At 48.3% G+C, this 24,123-nt stretch overlaps 1 protein-coding gene across 7 annotated transcripts in view; it reads right to left on the bottom strand.

Moving 5' to 3' along the window:
- Positions 1–24,123, bottom strand: part of LOC106845678 (coiled-coil domain-containing protein 93) — a 109,096-nt gene that overhangs the window by 56,186 nt on the left and 28,787 nt on the right. For all 7 annotated transcript variants that reach the window (XM_070507552.1, XM_070507553.1, XM_070507548.1 and 4 more), the window contains exon 7: positions 18,058–18,158. In XM_070507552.1, the coding sequence (XP_070363653.1) occupies positions 18,058–18,158 (101 nt within the window). The remainder of the gene's footprint in view (positions 1–18,057; positions 18,159–24,123) is intronic.

Here is a 24,123-nt window from a genome sequence, read left to right as displayed (position 1 = left end):
CTTCCCAAATGCCAGGCTGAACTTCAGTGCCATATACTTCAGTACGTTCCTGCCTTCCCTATCGTGAGCTCCGACTCCCCAAGCGGGCTCACGTCCTACACCGTCAGCATCAATGGCGTCCCAGCCCTCTTACCCCTCAGTTCCCTTCCTCATGCCCTAGACTTAGTATCGGGTCTTCGACATCAAGGGGGACCATCCAGAATAGCACAGTCCACGAGAAATACGGGAGCCACACACAGAACTTAAAATCAGTAGATTCACCTCTCAAGACACTCCAAACATACTCAAACATTGTCCAATAGCTAAATCAATCATGAATTTTTAAATTTAAGTGTGTCTTAATTAAAATTAACACTCTGTTCCTGAGTCACACTAGTCACATTTCAAGTGCTCAATAGCCACATGTGGCTAGTGGCTACCACGTAGGAACTCACAATTCTAGAAAACAAACTAAACATCAAGAACAATAGCCACAGGGCAAATTAAGACACATATCAAACTATCTGCAACCCAGAACGAAACAGGGACATTAAAAAACCCCTAAATACTGAGGACTGTGGGCCCTAGTCTTTGTTCATCCAGCAAGCATTTATTAACTACCTTCTATGAGCGTGTCATCGGCCTTACCGTGAGAGGGGACACAAACAGCCTGGGAGAGACACGTCAAATTTCATTTACTAAGTACAGAATGAATTCAAGGCAACTCGAAATTGAGCCTCAAATAGTGTAAAAGAGGCTAATCCCAGCATTCTAGTGGCTGTGCTTCAAAATTCCACTTGCAAGTCAAACACACTGCACATAAAACGCATTTCCCCACGGTGGCAGTTAGTAGAGCATGGTTAGGTGTTTAAGTTGGCTCCTAAAAGTTGATTTGATCTACAATAGAACTGAAATATTACAAAGTTACCATTTTGTTTAAGTCTAAAATCAAACTATGAGTCCCTGTATTTCCAACAGCTAACATTTAAACAACTATAGCCAAACATGTTTTTAATGGACACACAGTCCTTAAGGCCTTCAGCATGGTTGACCAGGCTTAAGGCTCAGCCTTATTTGAGCAACTAAAAGTCTAAAAGGAGGAATAAGCTGCAATGCTGACCTCAAAGCCAGATGCACTGTGGGCCTAGGCTGACGAGTGATCTTCAGCCCCAAAGAGGAAACTCTAGTTTCAGACTTTCTTCCTCTAGGAGTCAAAATACTTTCCCTCTGATCAAGAGGTGAGATGAAGAGGAAAACAGAAGTCCTGACAACAGATGGGGGATCTGGATTCCTAGGTGGGGATGAGCAAGTAAGGGATGCCACAACATAAAGGGAGAGGCAGGACAGAGCAGAGCGAGTCTAACAGAGGGTGGATGGACACGCCAGGTATGTGTGAATGGGCTTGGACAGCACCACCTGCCACCGGGCCGCTGCAGGAAAGGGTGACTCCCCCAAGAGCCCAGCGCCCCCATATGGGAGCCAGCCACCCAGGAGCCAACAGGCCAACATACTCTGCCTTGGGGGATGAAGCTGTCCCCTGAACATGCACAAGGAGGCACTAGGTGAGGGAGCTAGGAGGGGGAATAGAGTCACAAGAGCATCCAGTCTGGCAGCGGTTCCTGAGCCCACACACAGCCAACCATCTTAAACCAACACAGGGTCTAGCGGCAAATCTAGATTTTAAAAGTTAACGCTAACATTTAAAAACTGGAAGATTACCAACAAAATTCCAGCTGTCTAGCTTATTTTATGTATGAAATGAGATCTGGCCACCTGTGACAGTCCCTCAAGGCAACGCTCTTCTGGAGCTGAGCTGCAGCCGCTCTCTGGACAGCGCTTGTGCTCCCAGCTTGCTACTCCCTAAGCTTCCCCCTGCCCAGGTCCTCCACAGCCTGTGCCAGCCTAACCCCTGGAGGCATCTGAATTTGTCGTCCTCCCGTTAGCCCCGTGGAGCTTCACTTCTTCACCCGGGATGTGACCACAGCAGTGTCCGGCCTGGGTTAGATGCACGGGGAATGCAGCCTCAGAGCAGGGGTTCACTGAGTGCCCCGAAGGCAGCTGAGAAGGGGTGTGGGTGGGCGAGGCCCGGGACCAGGGGCTCAGGGACGTGTCCCCAAGGAATGCTGTGTCTTCTGACTCCAAAGTTGCACCCTGACCTCCTGCCCGTCTCCCACTCCCTCATGCATCACTACAGCCGGGTGTTCCACAAACCCTGGGCATGCTGGGGCCATGACCCTGGGGTCAGCACCAAGGGCACCAGCAAGAGGCACCCATCCAATGCTCCATCTCCAGCAGCTCAGAGAGCACAGTGCCACAGTGAGGAGGCCACTGCCAGACCCACTTATAGTGAGAAACTGAGCCTCCAACTGAGCCTCCAAAGGGACAAGGGACTGGTCCAAGGTCACGCAGACTTGAAAGGCTTAGAAGCCAGGTCTGCGGGTCTCTCACACAAGCAGACAGGCCAGCCTCAGGCGATGACAACCAGGTGACCTAAGCACAGAGCGGGCTGCGTGTGTCATGGCGGGGGTGGGGGTACTGGACAGGAAGGCTGAGGAACAGATGTCCAGAGGGCAGAGTCTCCCAGCGTGGGGGCACTGTTGTCTGGAGAGCAGAGTAAAGGCGCTCCTGCTGGAGGACCAGCTCCTGCTAAGGCCTGGAGGTACTGCAGGATGAGAAACACGGCTTGTACGTGACAGAGGGGGACTCCGGAAGCCGCCACCCTCATGGCCCCTGGACTCCCACTCCTCCCGGCTTGAACCCCACCCTGGCAGCTCTGTCTCCATCTAAGTCTCTGTCTCCCCTCTTTCTGCTGCCCTGAGGCCCAGCCCCTGAGCTGGCTCCTCAGCATCCTGTGCTTTCCACATTGTTCTGTCTTGGTTCAGGCACCACAGATGCATTCCCTCCCTTGAAGTGATAATTAAGTTTCTCATTACTGAGGAATACCCTCATGACCTGTCTTCAGAGTTTAAAAAGAATTAACATTGAAAGAAAATCAATTGATAAGGGTCAAAATGAGCACAGGGTGAGAAGGTCGCTCAGTTCCTGGGAATGAGGAGCCCTGGTCCAGGAGGGAGAGAGGAGGTGAACTTGACCCCCATGAGGCCCGTGGGTAATCCTCTCGTGTATTCAGGGTTTTAGCCATCATCCCATGTCTGAACCCATTTCTGCATCTGGCCCAGAGCCCCCCGAGGGCTCACAGGCTGGAGAGCTCATCAGAGTGTGATCACAGCACTGAGAGCCCAGGTGAGGCCCGAGGGGCTGCAGGAGGGGTGGGGATCAAGAACGGCTTCATGGAGGAGACGAGGTCTGAGCTGGGTCTCCCAGGACCAGCCATCATCTAGCCAGGGCCTGGCACCAGGCAGGAACCAAGTCCATGAGGAGCGAATGAGTGAGTGAATGAATGAACAGGCACCCACCTAATAGACAGAAGGAGGGGCAGCCAGCCCAAGCCGAGGCTGAGACGCAGGGCTCCTGGGGAAAGTGGAGAGGGGCTGCCATGGGTGCCCACCTCGCCCCCTTATGGCCGTCCTGACGCCACAATAGCCATTCTCTGCCCTCTCGGGAGCCCTGGTCTGTGCTCTGCTCTGCGATGCTGCTCACCATTTCCAACCACACCTGCCTGTGTCACCTCTGCGTCCCCATTTGTAAGTGTAGCAGCCATTTGGCGGTTTGTGAAGAGGGGGAGGTCAGTGTGCAGCCCAAGGCTGAAGACAGGAGGGAGAAGGTCACAGGGTTCCCGAGGCAGTGCATCCAGGGGGTTGGCACATCGGCAAGGCAGGGTGGGGAGGAGTCCTGCCTGGGGGTGGAGGAGTCCGCTGGGGGGGGTCCCTCACCCAGAGGGACTTCATGGAGAGGATGCAGACATGGGGCAAGGGCTGAACTCCGTTTAGGTCAAGCTGACTTCAAGAAGCTCAAGGACACTCAGAGAGACAAGTCTAGGGGGAAGTGGAAGTGGGGGTGAAGGTGCAACAGAGGGTCAGGGTCAGAGCTCGAGACCCAGGTGAGATGGGGCAGTGGAGGGGCTGGAGGACAGCGAGGATATTCATCCAGTGGGGTCGTTAAGAGGGAGACCACTGTGTTGATTTCACAGCCTCCTGATGCCTAATACAGCTGGGCCCAGGGAGGCCATTCAATGAACACATACTGACTTCACCCAAATTCACCCGGTTCTACATTAAATCATAGAATAGAATAGAATTTGCTGAACTCAGGTTAACTAGCTAGAAAGGTGAGAGCAAGGATTATAAACAAAAGCGAAATTCAGATTCGAGACAAAACTAACACTCCACACTAATAACTAAGACTCTCTAAGTTGTAGCCCACTGTGGCCTCAGGGCCTTTGCACTTGCTGGTCTTGTAGCCTAGAACACTCTATCCTCTGCATTGCTTACTCCCTAAAGATCTTCAGGAATTTGCTCAAGTCCTTCCTCACTTTTTCACCATGGTACATACTCCCGCCTGGCTTTGTGTATATTTTACTTACTTTTTCTCAGCCCCTACTAGGCTGGCAGCTGTATGAGACTGGAGACCTCTGCCTGCTTCTCCCACTGCTGCCCGGTGTCCGGAGCTGGCCCAGCAGCAGTAGGGCCTCACTGACTTGCGCTAGTGAGTGAACGCTGCAGATTACAAAGGAGCACGCTTCCGGGAGTGCTAAGCGTTATCTGTTCATTCGCTGTCCATGGAGCCCTGCTCTGTGCCCAGCCCTGACTCAGGCTGGAGGCACGGACAGATGGCAGTGAAGGAGATGAGACAACAAACTCTGCTGCACCCATGGAGCCATCACAGAGGGGGACAAACATTGAGCAGAGCACAGCAGGTTAGATGGCAGAAGTGCCACAGAGGAAAAGCAGGGCCAGGGAAGCAGGAGGGGGGATGGGGGCAGTGGTGGGAGGAGACGAGAGAGGGGGAGGCCCAGATGGTGCAGGGCCTGGGGGCTCCTGTGAGGACCTTCCTCTGTGTGGGGAGCGTCATGGTGGGGTGCTGAGCAAGGGGCCGGGCCCTGAACGCTGTGAGGGGAATGGGGTGGGTGATGGCAGGGAGACTGGGGTGGGGACGCTGTCGCTGTAGATGGAGCAGGCAGGGAAGGCTCCTCAGGTGACATCTGAGCTGAGCCTTGTCTGGACCATGTTTCTAGCTTCTGTAACCTGATGCTTTAACATCTGTCCTGCGTGCACATGCGGACACGCCTTGTTCTGAATCCGATCAATTCAGCCTCCTGCCTCCCTCATCATGCCGACCCGCCTTCCCCCGGGGAGAACCCTCCTTCTTGGGCCCATTTTTCAAATACAAACCAACCAATCCAGTGTCCATCCACACCCCAACTACCTCCTCTATTGGACATGTGTAGTCGAGGCCGCTACCCCCTGCCCTTGTCCCCCAGGGTGGGTATCAGACAACTGGGACAGCCTCGTGCCCCAAAGCCTGTGAAGTTATTTAGACCAGCCAGTCCTGAGCCTGCTCACCCTGCCTCGCTGTTCCTTCCTCCAGAAACCACAGGAAAGGCTCCTCCTGCCCACAGTGTCCCCCGCTCCCTCTGCCTCCTGACCACCCTGGAGCTTCCCCGTGGGGCCCTGTGTGCTGTGGTGTGGCCCCTTTGGGAACTATGAGCAACAAACTACCTTGTCAATGGCTTCATCTCCTCATCTGTTGGCCTTCCCGAACCTCCAGATTTCCATTAATACATTCTATTTTAAACAGGCCCTACAAGATATTTTGCAGACACTAAGCTTAAACAAATGAAGAACAAATATCTTTTACAAGGGTACTTTTTACTTCAAAGTATCTTTTTGGGCTTCAGGCAACAACACCATGCTCTCAGTAGCTTTAAGAAGCTCCCAGCAGCCCGCCACCGGCCCTGGGTGGGGCCAGAGGGAGAGACTGGCCTTGCCCCCTCACGCTGCCCAGCATGGAGGAGGTTGCCACGGCAGGTGACCTCTGGGCCCCCTGGAATGTTGCTGGTGCTGTGGGTGGAGGGGAAGGCCCCAGGGCCATGCAGGGGGGTTGGGCTGGGGGTGGCGGTCCTGGACTCCAGGCCGGGTAGGACCCTGGCAGGTTCTGTGGCCTTCAGCTCTGACTCCGCGTTCCCCTCAGGCAGCTGATGCTGGTTTGCAGCCCTGCAGAGCCAGGCGGGAAAGCCAGGTTTGATGCGATGGCGTCTTCCGGCGCACGCAGATGCCTTCAGCTGCACCGAGTAGGTGAGGGAGAAGCTGCTGCTGCTGGGGTCCATGGGAGGCACATAAGGTCTTACGAGGATGCTGTGGCCCACCACCCGTGGTTTCTTGTCACTAAGCATTAAGTATGTGGCCATGAGGGAGTCATATCACTTGTTTCGTAAAGAGTCTTCTATCCTGTCCTGCTGAAACCCCATGCTCAGCATTACACTCATTACCCAGGGATCCCTGGTGTCAAAGGGCAGCTCCTTGTAGGGCCGCAGTTTCTCTTGCCCCATATTCACCCAGCGGTCCTTCAAGATTTTCTGGATAGTTATTCTTTTTTGTGGGTTGAGGGTGAGCATTTTGCCAAGGAGGTTCCTGCACTCCCAGGACAGGAACATCGGCAGCGGGAACCTCCCACTCAGCACCCGCCTGCGCACCGTCGCCAGGTCACACCCCCAGAACGGCGGGGCCCCGGTGAGCAGGAAGAACAGCACCACGCCCAGGCTCCACACGTCCGCCGGGGGCCCGGCGTAGGCTCGGCCCTGCAAGGTCTCCGGGGCCGCGTACCAGGGGCTCCCGCACTGGGTGCTCAGCTCCTGGCCCAGGAACACGGCGCTGCTGCCGAAGCCCGACAGCTTCACGTTGCCCTCGCTGTCCACAAGGACGTGCTCCAGCCGCAGGTCCCGGTGCACCACGCCCTTCCGGTGGCAGTACTCCAGGGCCGAGGTGAGCTGCCGAAACTTCCCTCTGGCCTCGTCCTCCGCCATGGGGCCGCTCTTCCGGATGTGGTCCAGCAGGTCTCCTCCGCTCGCGAGCTCGCTGACGATGAAGGACGTCTCCTCTGTGGCCACGACCTCCAGTAGCTTGAGCACGTTCGGGTGGCGCACGGTCTTCAGGCTCTGGACCTCGCAGTGCAGCGCCTTTGCTCTGGAGGCGCTCTTCCCACTCCTCTCCACCATCTTAACCGCCACCTCGGTCCCGGTGGGCAGGTGCCGGGCCAGCTTCACCTTGCAGTAGCTGCTCTGCCCGATGGTCTTTAGCAGCTTGTAACTGGCTACATGGGTCTTACTGTTGCCAGAGGTGGCCGCCAGGCCCAGAGACATGGTGACCTGAAACTAACACTAACTAGCACTACTCCCTACTTACTAATTAGGCTAATAAACAAAAGTAATTAACACTAATGATTCTAAGAAGGGCACCTATACTAACTAACTATAGTAACAAATAATACAAACTATAAGAAATATGTTAACTATGCTATCTACACTAACAATACGAACTATACTAACTGCACTAATACTAAAAGTACTAACTAAAAAAATTAAAGAAAATGGGAGAAACAACAAAAACAATGAAAAAAATTAAAATGAGCAAAGAACGAAGAAAAATGGAGAAAAAGAAAAAAAGGGAAAAGTAAAAAGAAAAATTAGAAAGACAAAAAGAATAAAAATTGAGAAAAATAAAAAGGAAATAAATAAAAATTAAAAAAAGAAAAGAACAGAGAAAAATAAAACAATAAAAAATCAGAAAAATAAAAATGAGAAAAATAGAAAAAAGTGAGAAAGGAGAACCAAGAAAAATACAAAAGAAAATAATAAGTAAAAATGAAAAAAGAAACAAAGAAAAATAGAGAAAAAGAAAAAACTAAGAGAAAGGAAAAGAAAAATGAGAAAAAGACAAAAAGAATAAAAAAATGAGAAAGGAGAACAAAGAAAAATCAAAAAGAAACTAAAAATGAAAAAAAAAAACAGTAGATGAAAAAATAAAATGGGGGAAAAAAATCGGAGAAAACAAGCTGGGTGCGGTCTACCAACAGGTCACCAAAACAGCTGCCTGGGCAAAAGACCAAAAACCTAACCCCACCCAGAGGCTGATAAAGGTTTTCATAAATTCCATCATAGTGGCTCCTTATGAGGTCAGAGCAAGAAAGGCACCAGGCATGGCTGGGGATAGACTCCAGTGGTTGGCTCACTTTTTGGTCTCAAGACCCCTTTACTCTTAAGAAAAAGGACCCCAAAGAGTTTTTTACTTGTGTGGGATATTAGAGAGTGGTGTTTCCTTTATTAGCAATTAAAATCTGTAGGATGCTTCAATGGCCTTTTCACTTCTAATTTAAAAATATGTAATCATATTTGGCTTTTAAAGACCTCATAACGACTAGACTTCAAATATTCAATTCCTTTTCCTTAAATTCTGATTCATCTGAAAATGATCCTACAACTTAACTGATAGTATAATACTATAGGAAAATGTTCTGTTGCATAAGACATGCGAAGGGACATCATTAACGTTCACAGAGCTGAGAGGAAGAGAGCTTTCCTCCTATTTTCCCCAGTTAGATCAGGAGCTGATTTCTCACCAGAAACCTTGGAGGCTAGAGGGCATGGGCTGATGTACTCAAAGTGCAGAAGGAAAAAAGAATCCAACCAAGAATCCTATATCTGGCAGAACTGTCCTTAAAACATGAGGGAGGAATTAAGACATTCCCATAGAACCAGGGCTGAGAGAGTGCTGTACACCAGACCTGCCTCCAGCAAGGGGCGTCCTTCAGGCTGAAAGGAAACCACAGGGGACCGTAACTTGACACCTTATGCAGAAATAAAGGTCTCTGGTCCAAGTAAGTATGCTGACTCCAGTGGAGAGGGTCCCAATTGAGTTGAACTGTCAGGGAATTGTCAGATGTCAGGGAATTGCTGGTGGTGTGGGGACACTTTGTCCCCCTATCCACACATCAGAAGTGGGTACTAGGATTCTAACCAGGTGAGCTCACAGTGTGCAAACCCACCATGCACACACTTAGGACAGAAGCACTGTGCACTGTGTGTTCTAGTCTATAAAAACATTGAGAACAATAATCTGAAAGGGGGAAGAAGGAGGGGGGATAGACGATACGAGATTAGCTAGGAGCTGATAATTGCTGGAACTGGGCACATGGGGGGAGTAGTCATTATACTGTTTTTCCTTCTTTCGTGTCTCTCTGGTTTTCCACAAGAAAAAACTGAACAAGAACACAAAAGTGAGTGAATTTGGATACCCGCACTCCTGGACTCCTGCTAAGTGGCAGGTGGGGAGCAGGCACGTGATGCACCGTGGCTTCTGTGAGGTCGGCTCAGAGAGGCTGCACAGACCATCCTCCTCTCACAGCCACACTGCAGAGCTGGTCCGATCAGATCTGTGGTCACAATCACGGCACCCCTTCTCTGGGTGACAGCCCCATCAGAGCATGTGATCAAAGCCATGGACCCCACGCCAGAAAAAAGCACACACTCCACTGCAACTCTGGCCATGGAGAGTCCTGTGCACTCGCCACAGAGCAATGTCCAGCAATTGAGACAGCTGGCCCTGACTGTCCCAGCTTTGGGGTGCTCCACCGTGTCTTAACTATTTGGGGTGGTGCAGGCTTGGAGAAAGAGCCAGGCAATATGCACTTCAAGGACATGAAGATCTTTAGCCCAGGATGTGAGGCCAACATAAAAGGTGGCATGTTTCCCACCGCACACGGCCGAGAGAAGACGAGGCCTGTGTGGTCAGCAGGGGCAGGCGTGGGGGAAATGGGAGCAGGGGTCAAAGGGCACACGCTGCAGTTAGCAGGATGAGTCAGTCTAGAGAGCTAACGTGCAGCAGTAATAACACTGCTGTCTCATGCACTGGAAATTTGCTGAGAATGGATTTCAGGTGTTTGTACCAAGAAAAAAAAAGACAATCATGTGAGGAGATGTACATGTTAATTAGCTTGACTGTAGCAACCATTTCACTATTTATCGGAGTACCAAAACAGGTTGTACGCCTTAAGTATGTATAATTTTTATTCTCTTCCCAAAAAGACGAGGTCTGTGGTAGGAATGGCCAGTAGCTGTACCTGGACTCTATGATTTCTACGATGGAAGGAATGACACTCCTGCCAGGTTCAGGCCTAACCTTGAAAAAGACTGGCAAGTGGCACTTTCTCTCTCTTAGGAACCAGCCATGACGCTGTGAAGAAGCCCACGTGGCCACATGGCAGAGGACCAAGGCCCCTGGCCATCAGCCCCGCTGAGCTCCCAGCTTGTGAGCCAGCACCAACTTGCCAGCATTGTGAGCAAGGCCTCAGCTGATGTCACAGAGGGCGAAGAGGAGCTGTCCCCCTGGGCCCAGCCCAAACTGAAATCGTGAGTGAATAAATGATGATTCTCATTTTAAAGCACTAACATTGGGGGTGGTTTGTTACACAACGACAGATAACCACAACACCCCTCCCCCCTTGCTCCATGCAGGCTCCAGTTCCTCAAAGGCCCCAAAGCCCCCGTTACTGAGTGAATGTTTGTGTCCTCCCCAAATTCCTCTGTTGAAACCCTAACCCCCAGGGTGGCTGTAGCTGGAGACGGGGCCTGTGAGGAGGTGCTGGGGGTTAAATGAGGCCGTGAGGGTGGGGCCCTAGCTCGGTAGGACCAGTGCCCTGACAAGAAGAAGGGACGAGAGCATGATCTCTCCACCACGTGAGGCCCTGGGGAGAAGGCGCCAGCCAGGAGGACGGGTCCCCCCAGGAAACCGCCCTGCCAGATGCTGATGTGGGGCCTGCAGCCTCCAGAACTGTAGGAAAATGAACTTCTGTTGTTCACGCGGCCATCTATGGCACTCTGTTGTGGCAGCCAAGCTGACAGATGACCCCAGCCTCAAAGCCCCTGCCCACCCCTGCTCCTGCCTGGAAAGCTCCATGTACTTAATGCTTGCCATTGTCCCTCTCAGCAGCCGCGGCTCTATGCAGCGGCATCACTGACCGCCCTCCACACCCCGGGCCAGGACTCCCCCATCCATCCCTCTCTGAGCAGCCGGCTGCTCTCCTCTCCACCCAGGCTGTTCTGCAGCTGATCCTCCTGGAGGACGCTGCACCTCCCTGAACTCCGCACAGGACCTGCACACACGTGCTCTGGTTTAGGAAAGACAGTGGCACTGCCCAGGAAGTTCAGAGCACCTTTGGACCCAGAAGTTCTGCTCCCACGTATAAATGCCAGTGAAGCGTGGGACATGGCCTAGGGTGGTGTGCTCTCGGAGCCCCAAGCTGGAATGGGCCTGCATGTCTCAATGGGACAATGGCTGAATATGGCCCATCCACACAAGGGACACAAAACAGCCACCAGAATGCAGGTACCCTGGCCGCCCCCAGCAGCCGAGTGAGTCACCCAGGCAGCCAGGCTGCAAACAGGGTGCACATTGCACTTTACGTAAAGGAGAAAAATGGGGAAAATGCAACGCCTCAGCTGAACGTGCCCCTGGGGAGTGAGACTATGAGGCTGAGGAGGGAGACGACTGTCACAAAGTCAGGGCACTGACAGTCACCCGAGGGAGAGGGGCTGTTGTCAGGGGGGATACAAGTGCTTCTGGGCTGCTAGCAATATCCCATCTACTGACACAGGGGGTGAATACAGACATCTCCACGACATGAATCTTTAAACTGTACACACACACATGCACATATGGATGCGTATACACTGTGTGTCTTCTGTGTGTCTATATCATAATTTTGAAAAGGAAAAAAAATGAGCAATTGTCCAACAAAGTGATGGATTACTATTTCAAAAGGAGAAGAGAGCCCCCACTTTGCTCCTCCCACATCCAGGCCCCTTGTCACAGGTGGACGCCCCCAGCCTCCCCTGCCAGTGCCCAACCCCCCACCCCCGCCCTGAGAACTTGCCAACAGCAAATAAGATCCAAAGCAGGGAGTTCCCAGTGATGTGTGCTCCAGCTGCCTGAATGGAAACCCCTTGTTCTAGAAGGACATTGGACGCCCTGTCCAGCAATTCCAAGTGGGCATCGGTGCCCACCACAAAGCCCCCTGTGCTGGCAGGTGATGGAAGACTGGAATGGCCAGCAGAAACTTGTGCTGTCTCCCTGCTCCAGGGGACAGGGACAAAAAGCAGACAGCTCTCTGTCAGCGGGACGACTCTCCAAGGCCATTCTCAGGAAGCCTGAAGGAAAGCAAGCTGTGGACGGGGAGGAAGGGTGGTCTGGGAACAACGGGAGAGGGTGTTTGTCCTCGCTTTGTTCTCCATTTCATCACAGCTGTGTGGGAGGAAAGCAGGCAGGGCAGGGTGTGTGTGCGTATGTGTGAGTGTGTGGGTGTGCATGTGCATACCTCAAGCTTCATCTCCATCTCCATCTCTCCTGGGCGAAGCCAGATCCCCTACCTGTGAGCTGCCCTGTGGAGGGGCCCACATGGTGAGGACTTGATGCCTCCTGCCGCCAGCCACACACGGGAGATTACTGGTAGATTTCCAGCCCTGGGTCGAGGCGGCCACAGCTGACATCCTCACTGACCCCACGAGAGCCCTGAGTCAGAGCTGCCCAGCCACGCTGCCCCTGGGCTCCTGACCCACAGAGACCAGAAAATAAACACTTACTGCAGTAGCTGCTCAGTGTGGGGTCATTTGCCACCCAGCAAGAGAGAGACCCCTCCTCAGAGCCTCTCCACTATCCCCCTCTTGGCAGCCTTCACTCAGGGCCCCTGGAGCCATCTCATGTCTGTTTACTGTCTCTGCCTTTCTTGTTAGGAGGAAGCCCCGGTGAGGACAGGGGATTTGTTAGGTTCACTGTAGGGTCCCCAGTGCCAAGACAGTACAGAGGCTCCTTGACAAATGGCTGAGGTGCAGCAATGCAGCAAACCAGCAGCCCCATCACTCTGACGTCCCGTGTCTGAGAAGCCAGAATATGACAGGGAACAAGCACGAGCCCTGAGTCAGACATTCCTGGTCCCAGCCCCAAGCAGCATGAGTCACCCAACCTGTAGGAGCCTCGGTTTGCTAGTCTGTGGATCAAGGATGATAGTAACAGCTGGAAGTCAGACCAGTGTGCACTGTGGAGGCTAGGGGCTCTGAGAGCCAGTGCTCCTGGGACAAAGAGAGAGCTTCCTGCGGTGCCCTATTATAGCACAATAGATAACTGAGCCTTCACGGGGCCTTCGGAGGGTGAAGGTACAACTGATCATGTTCTTCACTCTTATTTCACTTCTCTGGTGGACCCTGCAGGCTGATTCACTCAACATGTGTGCCGAGCCCCTCCTTCTGTGCTTGGCTGCATGGGAGTCTCTGGAAAAAACTGAAACCTGCATCTCCCTGACTCCCTTGCAGCCAGGGTTCCAGTGGCCTCAGCTCCTCTGGACAGATGCCTGCCCGAGATTTAAAAGGTGGAAGTGAGCCCCCCAAGGTGGTGGAGGATGGGGCTCCTGGCTGGCAGGGAACAGAGGGTCCGCTTCTCCCACAGCAGCATGCTCCAGTGTCTGGGCCTGAGCATCACAGGCAGTGGGGTTTCCACGGCAACAGTCGAGGGCGGGCTTACTGATTGTCCAGGTGACTGTTCGTGTTGTCCGTGGCCATGGGGCATCCAAGCTTGGTCCCCTGGTGGTCCTGGCATCTCAGTCCTAGCACCCATGAACAGATTCCCCTCTGCTCGAACCAGAAAGAATGGATTCTGTCGTCTGCAACTAATCACTGAGACTGGCACAAGTTCAGATTCTGAAATCACCTCTATTGTTTGTCTCGTGTGAAAAAAATACAGGAAAGTTTAAGAAAAATAAGTAAAAATCTTCTATAATCCCACTGCCTGGAAGTAATCTCTGTAATATTTTTGCATGTTTCCTTCCGGACTTTGCATTCTATCCATTTTGTTATATGGTCAAAATGACGGTTTATATCATCCTATGCCAGCTTTGCTCACTCAGCAGGGAGTGTAAAAGCGTCCCAGTCACCTTGTCCACGAGGCCTGCAGCAGCTTTCTAAACTAAGTCAGTTTCCTCTTTACCCACTCTTACTTTTTTTAAACCATATTCTTGAGGTATAATCGACATGCAAAAGCTGTGCATATTTAACACACACAATTTGATGACTTTGGAGATGAGTATTCATCTGTGAAAGCATCACCACCATCTATGCCATGAACGTATCCATCACCTCCAGAAGTTTCCTCCACCCTTTTTATTTATTATTGTGTGTGTGTGTGATAAGAATATCTAACATAAGATTTACCCTCTGAGCAAAGTTTTAAATACAACACCCAGCACTAGTACCCAGAGGCACAGTAGCTCTCCAGGACATGCTCACCTTGAGTAACTGAGACTGTACCCTTTGACTGATACCTCTCCATTTCCCCTTTCCCCAGCCCCTGGCAACCACCACTCTACTCTCTTCTTCTGTAAGTCTGACTGTTTTAGATGCCTCAAGTAAGTGGTATTATGTAGTATTTCTCCTTCTATGTCTGCCTTCCTTCACTTAGCATAACGTCTTCTAGACACACCCAAGCTGTTAAAACGGCACGATTTCCTTCTTTGTTCAAGGATGAATAATATTCCATTGTGTGTGGCTAGTGGCTACCATGTGGGAACTCACAATTCTAAAACACAAACTAAACATCAAGAGCAATTGCCCCAGGACAAATTAAGACAAATATCAAATGATCTGCAACCCAGAACAAAATAGGGACATTAAAAAAGCCCTAAATATTAAGGACTGTGGGCCTTATTCTTCGTTCATCCAACAAGCATTTATTAACTACCTTCTATGAGCAGGTCATAGGCCTCAACATCAGAGAGGACACAAACAGCCCGGGAGAGGCACATCCTATTTCATTTACTAAGTACAGAATGAATTCAAGGCAACTCGAAATTAAGCGTCAAATAGCGTAGAGAAGGCTAACTCCAGCCTCTAGTGGCTGTGCTTCAAAATTCCACTTGCAAGTCAAACACACTGCACATAAAATGCATTTCCCCACAGCGGCAGTTTGTAGAGCATGGATAGGTGTTTAAATTGGCTCCTAAAAGTTGATTGGATCCATAATAAAACTGAAATATTACAGAGTTTCAATTTTAAGTCTAAAATCAAAACTATGAGTTTTGTTTTTCCAACAGAGTAACATTTGAATAAACATACTCAAACATGTTTGTAATGGACACACGGTCCTTAAGGCCTTCAGCAGGGCTGACCAGGCTTAAAGCTCAGCCTTATTTAAGCCACTGAAAGTCTAAAAGGAGGAATAAGCTGCAATGCTGACCTCAAAGCCAGATGCACTGTGGGCCTAGGCTGACGAGTGATCTTCAGCCCCAAAGAGGAAACTCTAGTTTCAGACTTTCTTCCTCTAGGAGTCAAAACACTTTCCCTCTGATCAAGAGGTGAGATGAAGAGGAAAACAGAAGTCCTGACAACAGATGGGGGATCTGGATTCCTAGGTGGGGATGAGCAAGTAAGGGATGCCACAACATAAAGGGAGAGGCAGGATACAGCAGAGTGAGTCCCAGAGCCAGCAGGGGGCCAGCCTTGCTTGACTGGGGAAGGGAAGGCAGAGGGACTAAGAGCAAGAATAACGCGGCTGCAGGGAGGGTTAGTGCTAGGGGTACTGAGTATTTAGGGACAAGGAGAACTGAAAGGAGAGGCTCAGGATAGCATCCTCATTTGAATCTAAAGGTCCCATTTAAGGGCATTTGAGAACAGAAAACTGCTGCTGCTAATGATGATGGTGATAATGGTGATGACAGATAGCACCTAAGAGTTGACATTTACCATTTTCTACATAAGACAAACTGTTCAAAGTTATTCACATATATATTGTTATGTAATCCTCATTTAAGGGGAAAGGTCTCCATGCAGTGGAGAGTTCTGAACAGAACCCTGAGGAAAGAGTCGGAGAGCCAGAAAGGAGCGGAGGGGACTTGCCAAAGAAGGAAAATGAAACACACTTGTTGGCACTTTAAGTTTATCCAATATACTCTGTCAGTTTTAACAACCACTCCTTTCTTATTTGGTCTCAGACCAAATAACTAAGACTACACCTGTCTTTCTAAAACCAAGAGCCAGACTCTCACTGGAGGCTCAAACAATATTTGTAGATAACGATAATGACACGCTTTTAGAGCCCAACAAACCTGAGTTCAAGTCACAGTCTGAGGCTCTTAATAGTTCTTAACTGTTAGTAGTTGACCTTGGGCAAATTATTTTTTAACCCTTCTGAATGCTGTCTTTATCATTCTCACAAAGGAGAATGAGCTAAAAAAACTATCAAAATGTCCTAAGTATCCACTTGCCCACCTCTCACAAACCCACTTTCTCCTTGCCAGAAAGCTCCACAGAAAGCAAAATAATCCCTCTCCCAAAAAAACAAAAACAAAAAGTCCTCATCACACACCTACCCTCGTCTTAGAAATCAGGAGAACTCAGCATGACCCACCAACAGGAACTAAGATTGGTACTGCGACACTGTGCCCCTTTCTCACCCTCCAAATGTGAGAGGAGTCACAAACAGAAGCTGTGCCATGCTCCCTTCCGTAAAGAAAGCCCAGCCTGACTCTGGCCTCAAACTGCACCAACCACTCCTGAGGATGCAGAGGATGTCTCGAATTTACCCAGCCCTCCCAAGGTGATAACAGCTACCATCTACCATGCACGCAAAAGATCCAATTTGAAACTGAGGATTTCAAAACAAAGTATCGAAACAGCGTCAGTATGGTCTCCGTGAGGTGGGCCATTTACCAACTCTCTGACTCCTTTTCACTCCCAGGAACATCGCAGGATCCACGATATTGGAAAAAATGGAGGTATGAACAATACAAACTAACAAACAGCACAACATTCCCCTAAGTACTCTGGCTCTGGAACACGTGACATTCACAGAGGTTGTCTCTCCAGCTCTGGGTCACCCAGAGCAGTGCAGCCTCATCTACTCACTTGCAGCTTGGGCTTGGCTAGAAAGACCCCATCACGGTGCCCATGGCGTGCAACCGTCCAGCTGCACAGGGCCCCCACAGGCAGAAGGGCCCCACACTTGGTTGTTGTTGCTGTCTTGAAATTCTTGACAATTAATCATTATTAATAATTCTTAACAAGGGGCCCTGCATTTTCATTTATATTGGGTCCCATAAATTACGTAGCTGCTCTGGTACTGCCTGACTCAGAAGAGGAGTTCAATTCACAGCAGCAACTTGTCAGCTGTGGGGGCAGCCAACACACCAGGTGGCTTAGGGACAGAACTAACAACTAGTTAGAAAACAGACTAGTTTTCATCCTTGGGAAGGAAGGACTTGACCCCACACTACTCCCTCAAAAACAAAAACAAAGTGGTGATTGCAATTCCATTTGAAAGATGGAATAATTAAGCCAATTAAGCCTAATTTCCACTGGTTCTATTACCCCAGGGGGGAAGCCATCGGGTGCTCAATGAGGGAGACACTAGGTGGTAGTGCCGTTAGTTCCAACCACCCAAGGAGGGTTGGGTTATGAGGCAGCGCACAGCAACCACTTCCAGCATAAAGGAAGAAGCACAAGGAGGCACACTCACATCAAGGAGTCAGTCACCCTAAGTAGAAAACGCAGGACATGAACGAAGGTCAACACCCAGAGTAAACCAAAAATTCAGTGAGAAGCACTTCCGTGTGTGTGTTTTACAGAAAAACGGAGCATCTAAGACTTGCTTTTTTAAAAATTAGAGACTTTTTTAAGAAGTAACAAACCACTTCTAAATTCTTTTTTCTGGTTAGGACAATTCTTCACAGGAAACCAAAACTCTTATTCTAACACTTAAAGAAGTAAAACTGCTATAACTGCTTTCAATTCTTTAGTTTATCTAAAGATTTCAACAAATGGCAGGGGCCCGAAGTGCAGACCCTCCCCCCAGCTGCTGCAAATGCCCCAAACACCCCAACCCCCCAAGGAAGGCAGAGCCAGGGCTCCCTGTTACGCCCGCAATTCCGGAGAGGAATTTCAAAGCTCAGGTCTCTAGCACCATCAGGAAACTTGGGTAACAACTTGAGAGAGAAAAGCCCCTGACGCTGGAAATCTAGGGCCAAAAACAGCAAACTCAATCAGGTAAAAGTCAACCAAGTCAATCGCAATGAAGCAATTCAAATTAGCTTTTCTTTCCAATGGTTCTATAAAACAGACACTTTAGACAGGGTCCCATTCATTACCTGCCATATTCCAAAAGTGTAGCATGGATTCGAGATTCTTCATCAAGCAGCTCCTCTGCTCCCTGCTGGCGTTTGTATTTCCGACGGGGCTTGTAAACATCCTAAGAAGTGGAGGAGACAGGGCAGTTACTGCGTGTGAGAAGGTTCTCCTCCTGAGCTGGCTGCCAGATGCGTCCAGTCAGGCAGGGAGCGAGCCCTTCCCCATCACGGCGAGCACGCAGCTCTCCTGCGGGTCCACAGGGCACACTCAGGGTCACTACACTACCTTCAAGGAGTCTGCTCCTTTGACTTCTGTACAGGTAGAAGTATTTCCACCCAATCTATTGTGTGCCAACTTTGTTTCAACTTGGCAGGTTTTTTTGGTCCTATGACATTTTCATATTTTATGTAGTCAAAGTTATTAATCATTTTATATCTTACTTCCTATCCTAGGGATTGTGAAAAAAATTATGGTATCTTACTTTTGTAATTTATATTTAGCTCTTTCATCCATCCAGATTTTCTTTTTTTTGGTACAGTGAAAGGTAGGGATATTTTTTCCTGAATGGAAAATTAAGAATCCCAGCATTATCACTGTAATAGTCATTCTTCCCTGATTTGAAATGGCATGCATATTTAACATATGCCAATATTATCCTCTCCAATTGCTCTTGCTTTATGAGTCTCTATCATGTCTCCACTGTCCTTTTTCAAATTTCCTGACTATTCTTACACATTTTCTCTTCCAAATGAATCATAGTATCAGCTTGTCAAGTTCATTATGGAAAACTATTGTTTTGATTAGTATCACCTCAAATTTATAGGTTTCTTCGGGAAGAACCAACATCTTTATAATATTGAGTGTTGCACTGAGAAACAAGGTTTCTCTCTCTATTCAAATCTTTTTTATTCCTTAACAAAATTTTCCAGACACTACATATCCAGACCTTTCCACCACCCAGAGTGGCAAACCAGTTCAACAATCACAGACATATATATGTTAACCCAGAATCCTTAAAAAAAAGTCCTGAAATGGCAAAGGAGATGTCAATTCTTAGGCTCTAATACAAGAAAAGGAGAGTGGATACAAATCCTTCAGAGATACGTATCTTTTTTTATAAAAAGGTTTCGAGGTTTATCCTCAAAAAAATGTACAAAAACATAAAATGCAGTATAAATTTTCACTGACTTTTTAAATTACTATAGTGTCATTTAGTTATAAATGCAGAAGAAAATATAGATCTATTTTGTGTAGGACACCTTCTGAAACTATATACCTCTCTATATATCTACATATACATCTCTTTTATATATATATCTTTTCTCTTTCTCTCTCTCCCTGTCTTCTAAACAAACCATACGGCATGTACCAGGTGCTCAATTAATGTTGGTCTTCACCTCCAGATAACCTGGTTTGTCATTCTACCCCAAATAAATGTCCTTGTTGACTGCCAAGCTAGCAGTCAAATAATACCTTAGTAATATTTTCTCAAGGCTCTGGGTACAAATAGGCAGCTGTTTACACAACCAAGGTATTCCATTTGTTTCTGGACCTTTTCTTCTCCACCACAGAGTTCAACACATCTAATCTTTACCCGGACAACACCAAGACAACTGTTATTGCTAGGCTTCTCCAGATTGTGGCATTTTTATTCAAATAAGAATTGTTCCCCCCTTGATAATTCTAGTTAATTTTATTATTTTACTTTTTATTATGAAAAGTTTCAAACATACAGAAAAACATTTGTTCTACAACACATACTACAGAATCTCAACAATTTTGCAGAAAAGGAATGGAAAAGAGTCTGGGATGATGCTGAAGGTTGTTCTTATAATTGCTGCCACAAACATTCCCTAGTTTGCTGCTAGTGTCTACATGAACAGGAAACTATAAATAACATAAAACAAATTTATAGGGAAAGGAAAATATAATTAACCCATATGATGTCACTTACTGTGTATGGTTTAATTTCCATTGAGCTCGACTTACTGTAGCAGTACCATATAATTGAGCTTAACTGCTATCTTCCTTAGTTACCACAGTCAATGAGCTAAGACAGGAAACTGGATTCTTCCAAAAAAGACTGACTCCAAAACGAGAGCATACTGAAACCAACAGCTACAAAGACCTTCTATTCTGGCAAACAATGACAACGTTGGCCTTTATGTAATCACTCCTTATACTTTAAAGCACCTCATATGCACCTCACCTTTTGCATTTTATAATTACTCTATGAAGTACAGGCAGGGCAGATGCTGTTACCTCCACGTTACTACTGAAGAAGCAGAGATTAAATAATTTGTCCAGGATCTCTAGAATAGTATCAAGCGTAGCCCTAGGTACCCTGGCTGCCAGTCCCAAGGTTTTTCCACTACACTAACTTGCCTCTGGTGGGCATTCTAGTCCCCCACCAGCCATTTCCGCTGAGCCCCCTCACAAGACTCACTACACAAGGTGAGGCTGCCACATGGATCGTTACAAAGGTTTGCTTAGGGACCTAAATGTTATAGAGGTTTCCAGGCCAACTGTAAAAAGAACTACTGCCAAGTCACCCTTCGAAGCAATAGGAGGCAGGAACACTGATGTCTAGTCCCATCTCTGCCACTAACTAGCTCTATGACCTTGGGAAAGGCAGTTCCCTCTCATTGGGCCTATTTCTTCATCTGTAAAATGAAGGTTGGACTAACAGATCTTGAAGGATACTCCCAGTTTCTCATTCTTTATGTTCTTTTAATCCTGCAAAAATACTGATGTGGTAACATAATTCCATCAATAATTTAAAGTCTGTAATTAATTAAAAAAATGCTTTACACTTGATTGTGTTTTTAAAAAAGAAACAAAATCAACTTATCTTTTGCCATTGATAGTGGTAGCAATAGTAATGGCAATCATTTACTGAATGCTGGGTATGTGCCAGGTATATACTGCTCTATATGTGCTGCTCATTTGCTCCTCACACCTACGAGGGTAGCTATCCTTGTTTTCCTTGTACAGATGATGAAACAGGCACAGAGAGGTTAAACAGCTTGCCCGTGGGGACAAAGGTGGTAAATGATAGAGGCAGGATCACTCCAGAACTGGGACTCTGCAAGGTGATTGATACCTCAACTTTCACCACACTTCACGGTGGGTTCTGATCATTTGTCTCAGTAGATGCTAAAGGACACATGCATGCGATTAAAAAATTAAGGGAAGTCCTTTGTAAAGCAGAGGTTCTTGCACTGTGAGAGTCACACATCTCTATTTAGCAGGTTCACCGGTGAGAGCAACTGCTCTGAATCACATCCAAACACCAGGGTGAAGGAGTAGGAGAGCACAGCGCCACGGCAGTGTCTGTGGCAAAGCCCTGACTGCTGCCCCTCACAACTCCTTTATGACCTACAAGAGCAGGCAGTGAAACAGTCACTACCAACTTGGCATCCTACACTCCAAAGCTCCAGTGGGCCAGACCACACCCCACCCGGCAGGAAGCCACACTCCTGGGTTGCCTCCACTGACCTTAACAGCTCACTGTCACAGGGCTCAACAGGCCAAACCCATAACAGACACGCCTCAGCCCCTGAGCCCCGTGAACAAACTGGCTTCCACCTAAAGGGGCTCCACAGACGTTTCCACCACCAAGGGCAAAGTCCTGAAAGACCCCATGAGAAAAAGTTATAACTGAGACAAATACATTTGTTTGCTTTTTCATTCTCACATTAATAAAACAACAACAAACAGAACAAAGCCCCTGGGGACTGAGCGAAGGAAATGATGAGAGATGGATGGACGGCGATCATTTCTGAAGAGAGGAACATGTCTATAGACAGGAAAGTTAGCTGGGGAGGCAGACTTCTCCAGACACCCCAAGCCTTAATTCTTTTCTCTTCTCTTTTACATGAGCCCTGCAGGCATGTCTTCTGCTCTGAGGTCCAGCACAAGTCCCCCCTCGGGTCTCCTTGAGTCTGTACCAAACAGTATAAGTTAGTAAATAAGAATCAGGTCACTGCATTATATATATAAGCCACAGATGGCTTCTGCATGTTGGCTCCTAGGTTTATTTCTTCACAGCAGTCTGAGACCTGTTGGCTCAAAAGCCTGCCAGTGCCAAACTCAAATTTTTACACAGCCAATTGTCTTAAACATGGCCCAAATAAGCAGACTCTTAGCCACTTACAGTCTGGGTACATTGCATACTCTGTGAAACTGCACCTAGCACGTGCTAACCATGCAGGATAAGTCCTGGGGCTATAAAGAACCCAAGCCCTTCAGACACCTCTAACCCAGAGACTTCCCTTTGTGCTGCTGGGCAACATCACCTAGACACTGAAACTTCCTCTGTGATGCCCAGTGGGGGAGCCCCTTCTCCTCTTCCCCTTCTGGATGGTGGCCCCTGTGCCTAAGCCTCTGGATGGCCACACATTGTGAGAGACTCCCTCACTGTGCATGCAAACCTGTCAAAGCACAGCCCAAATAAAGCTTGTGTGCGCTACTGCCACCTTGTGGTCCCCAAACCCCGAAATCTCTTACTGGAATGTCCCTACTTTTACTCCAGCTCCTGGAATGTGGTCTGGCACACAGTGAGTGCTCAATTACTATTACCGAATGGTTGCCTGGCCCCGTGGCCGAAAAGTTAAGTTCGCGTGCTCTGCTTTGGTGGCCCAGGTTTTGCTGGTTCGGGTCTTGGGCGCGGCCCTAGCACTGCTCATCAAGCCGTGCTGAGGCAGCGTCCCACACAGCAGAGCCAGAATGACCTACCACTAGAATGTACAACTATGTACTGGGGGGCTTTGGCGAGAAGAAGAAGAAGAAGAAGAAAAGACTGGCAACAGATGTTAGTTCAGATGCCAATCTTAAAACATATATATTATTGAATGAATACATGGGGTCAGACAGATAAGGTTTTAGTCCCTGCTCCAATACTCACTACCTGTCTGATTTAGGGTGAGTTATTTTAACCTCTGGTTTTCTATCTGTAAAACAGGTATAAGTAAAGTTATTGTGAGGGTTAATCAATCAATATATTTAATGGTATCTGACAAATAATAAAGGATAAGACATATATTTTTTGCATATTTTTATCAGACATTTGCTGAATGAAGAGGCCCTCCTCACAGAATGCCCTACGGAAGAACACACTGGAGTAGTAATTTTAAATGACATGGTTTCTTAGATGATCCAGTAAGTTCAGCAATGCATTTCCTTTCAACTAGACTGGAAGCTCTAAAAAGTCTTGTTTTTTCCTGCCCCCTCTATTGTCATACACAATTCTAAACATTACCATAAAATGCTCAATAAATAATAAATGAATATATCTTTTGGGGTTTTGGGTCAAAATTCACAGGTACTCTCTACTCAAGGTTAAGAGAGAGTAATAGACTTCGCTGCACAGGACAGAGACTTCATGAACATGGAAGGCTGACAGCTCAGAAAAGGAGGAAGTAAGCTATACAGCAGCACACTGAGACAAATGAGCGATTATTATGATGATGCAAAAGTGGAAGGTGGTAAGGGGAGGCTTGTCCTGGGTGGCAACAATTTCATTTTCTTACGTCCTTTGAAAAATACCACCTCTCATGAAGCAAGCCTTCTGCAAAGCAGCTAGCTATTCTGTGAAAAGGAGGTATGGAGAAGTCAAGAAAGTAATGTGAAAATTAATAAACAGAAACTTCATTTAAAATGGAGTCAGGAGGCCAGAAGAGGAAGCTCTCATGCCCTACAATGATGGCAAAGCCCAAGTGAAGAAGACCAGCTCTTCTTGCCCAGCAAAAGCTCAGCCAGTGAGAGACTGTCACCACTCGGCCCATGGGAGCCAGTACACTGTGAACTCTCAATTCCTCCAATAGACTCTTTGTTTACAACAGCCCTCCCCACTTCCTCTTCTCCTCTATGAACAAGTTCCTCCTCCCTTTGTTGCTCTGAACTTGCAAGGGGCTCACTATGGTTGTGGATCCTGAATTGCAATTCTCTGTTGATCCTGAATCATTTCATTGGAACTGTGCTGTTCAGCCTTTGGCCCCATTCCTTTGGAACTGGGCTGTTCAACTGGAACTGGGCTGTTTAGCCTTTGGATTAGGATGTTCCACTGGAACTGTGCTTTTGGCCTT

The sequence above is a fragment of the Equus asinus genome, chromosome 4, assembly GCF_041296235.1.
Source record: "Equus asinus isolate D_3611 breed Donkey chromosome 4, EquAss-T2T_v2, whole genome shotgun sequence".
In the NCBI taxonomy this organism is placed as follows: domain Eukaryota; kingdom Metazoa; phylum Chordata; class Mammalia; order Perissodactyla; family Equidae; genus Equus; species Equus asinus.
The sequence above is the reverse complement of the archived record's forward strand: the minus strand, read 5'-3'. Positions and strand labels throughout refer to the sequence as shown.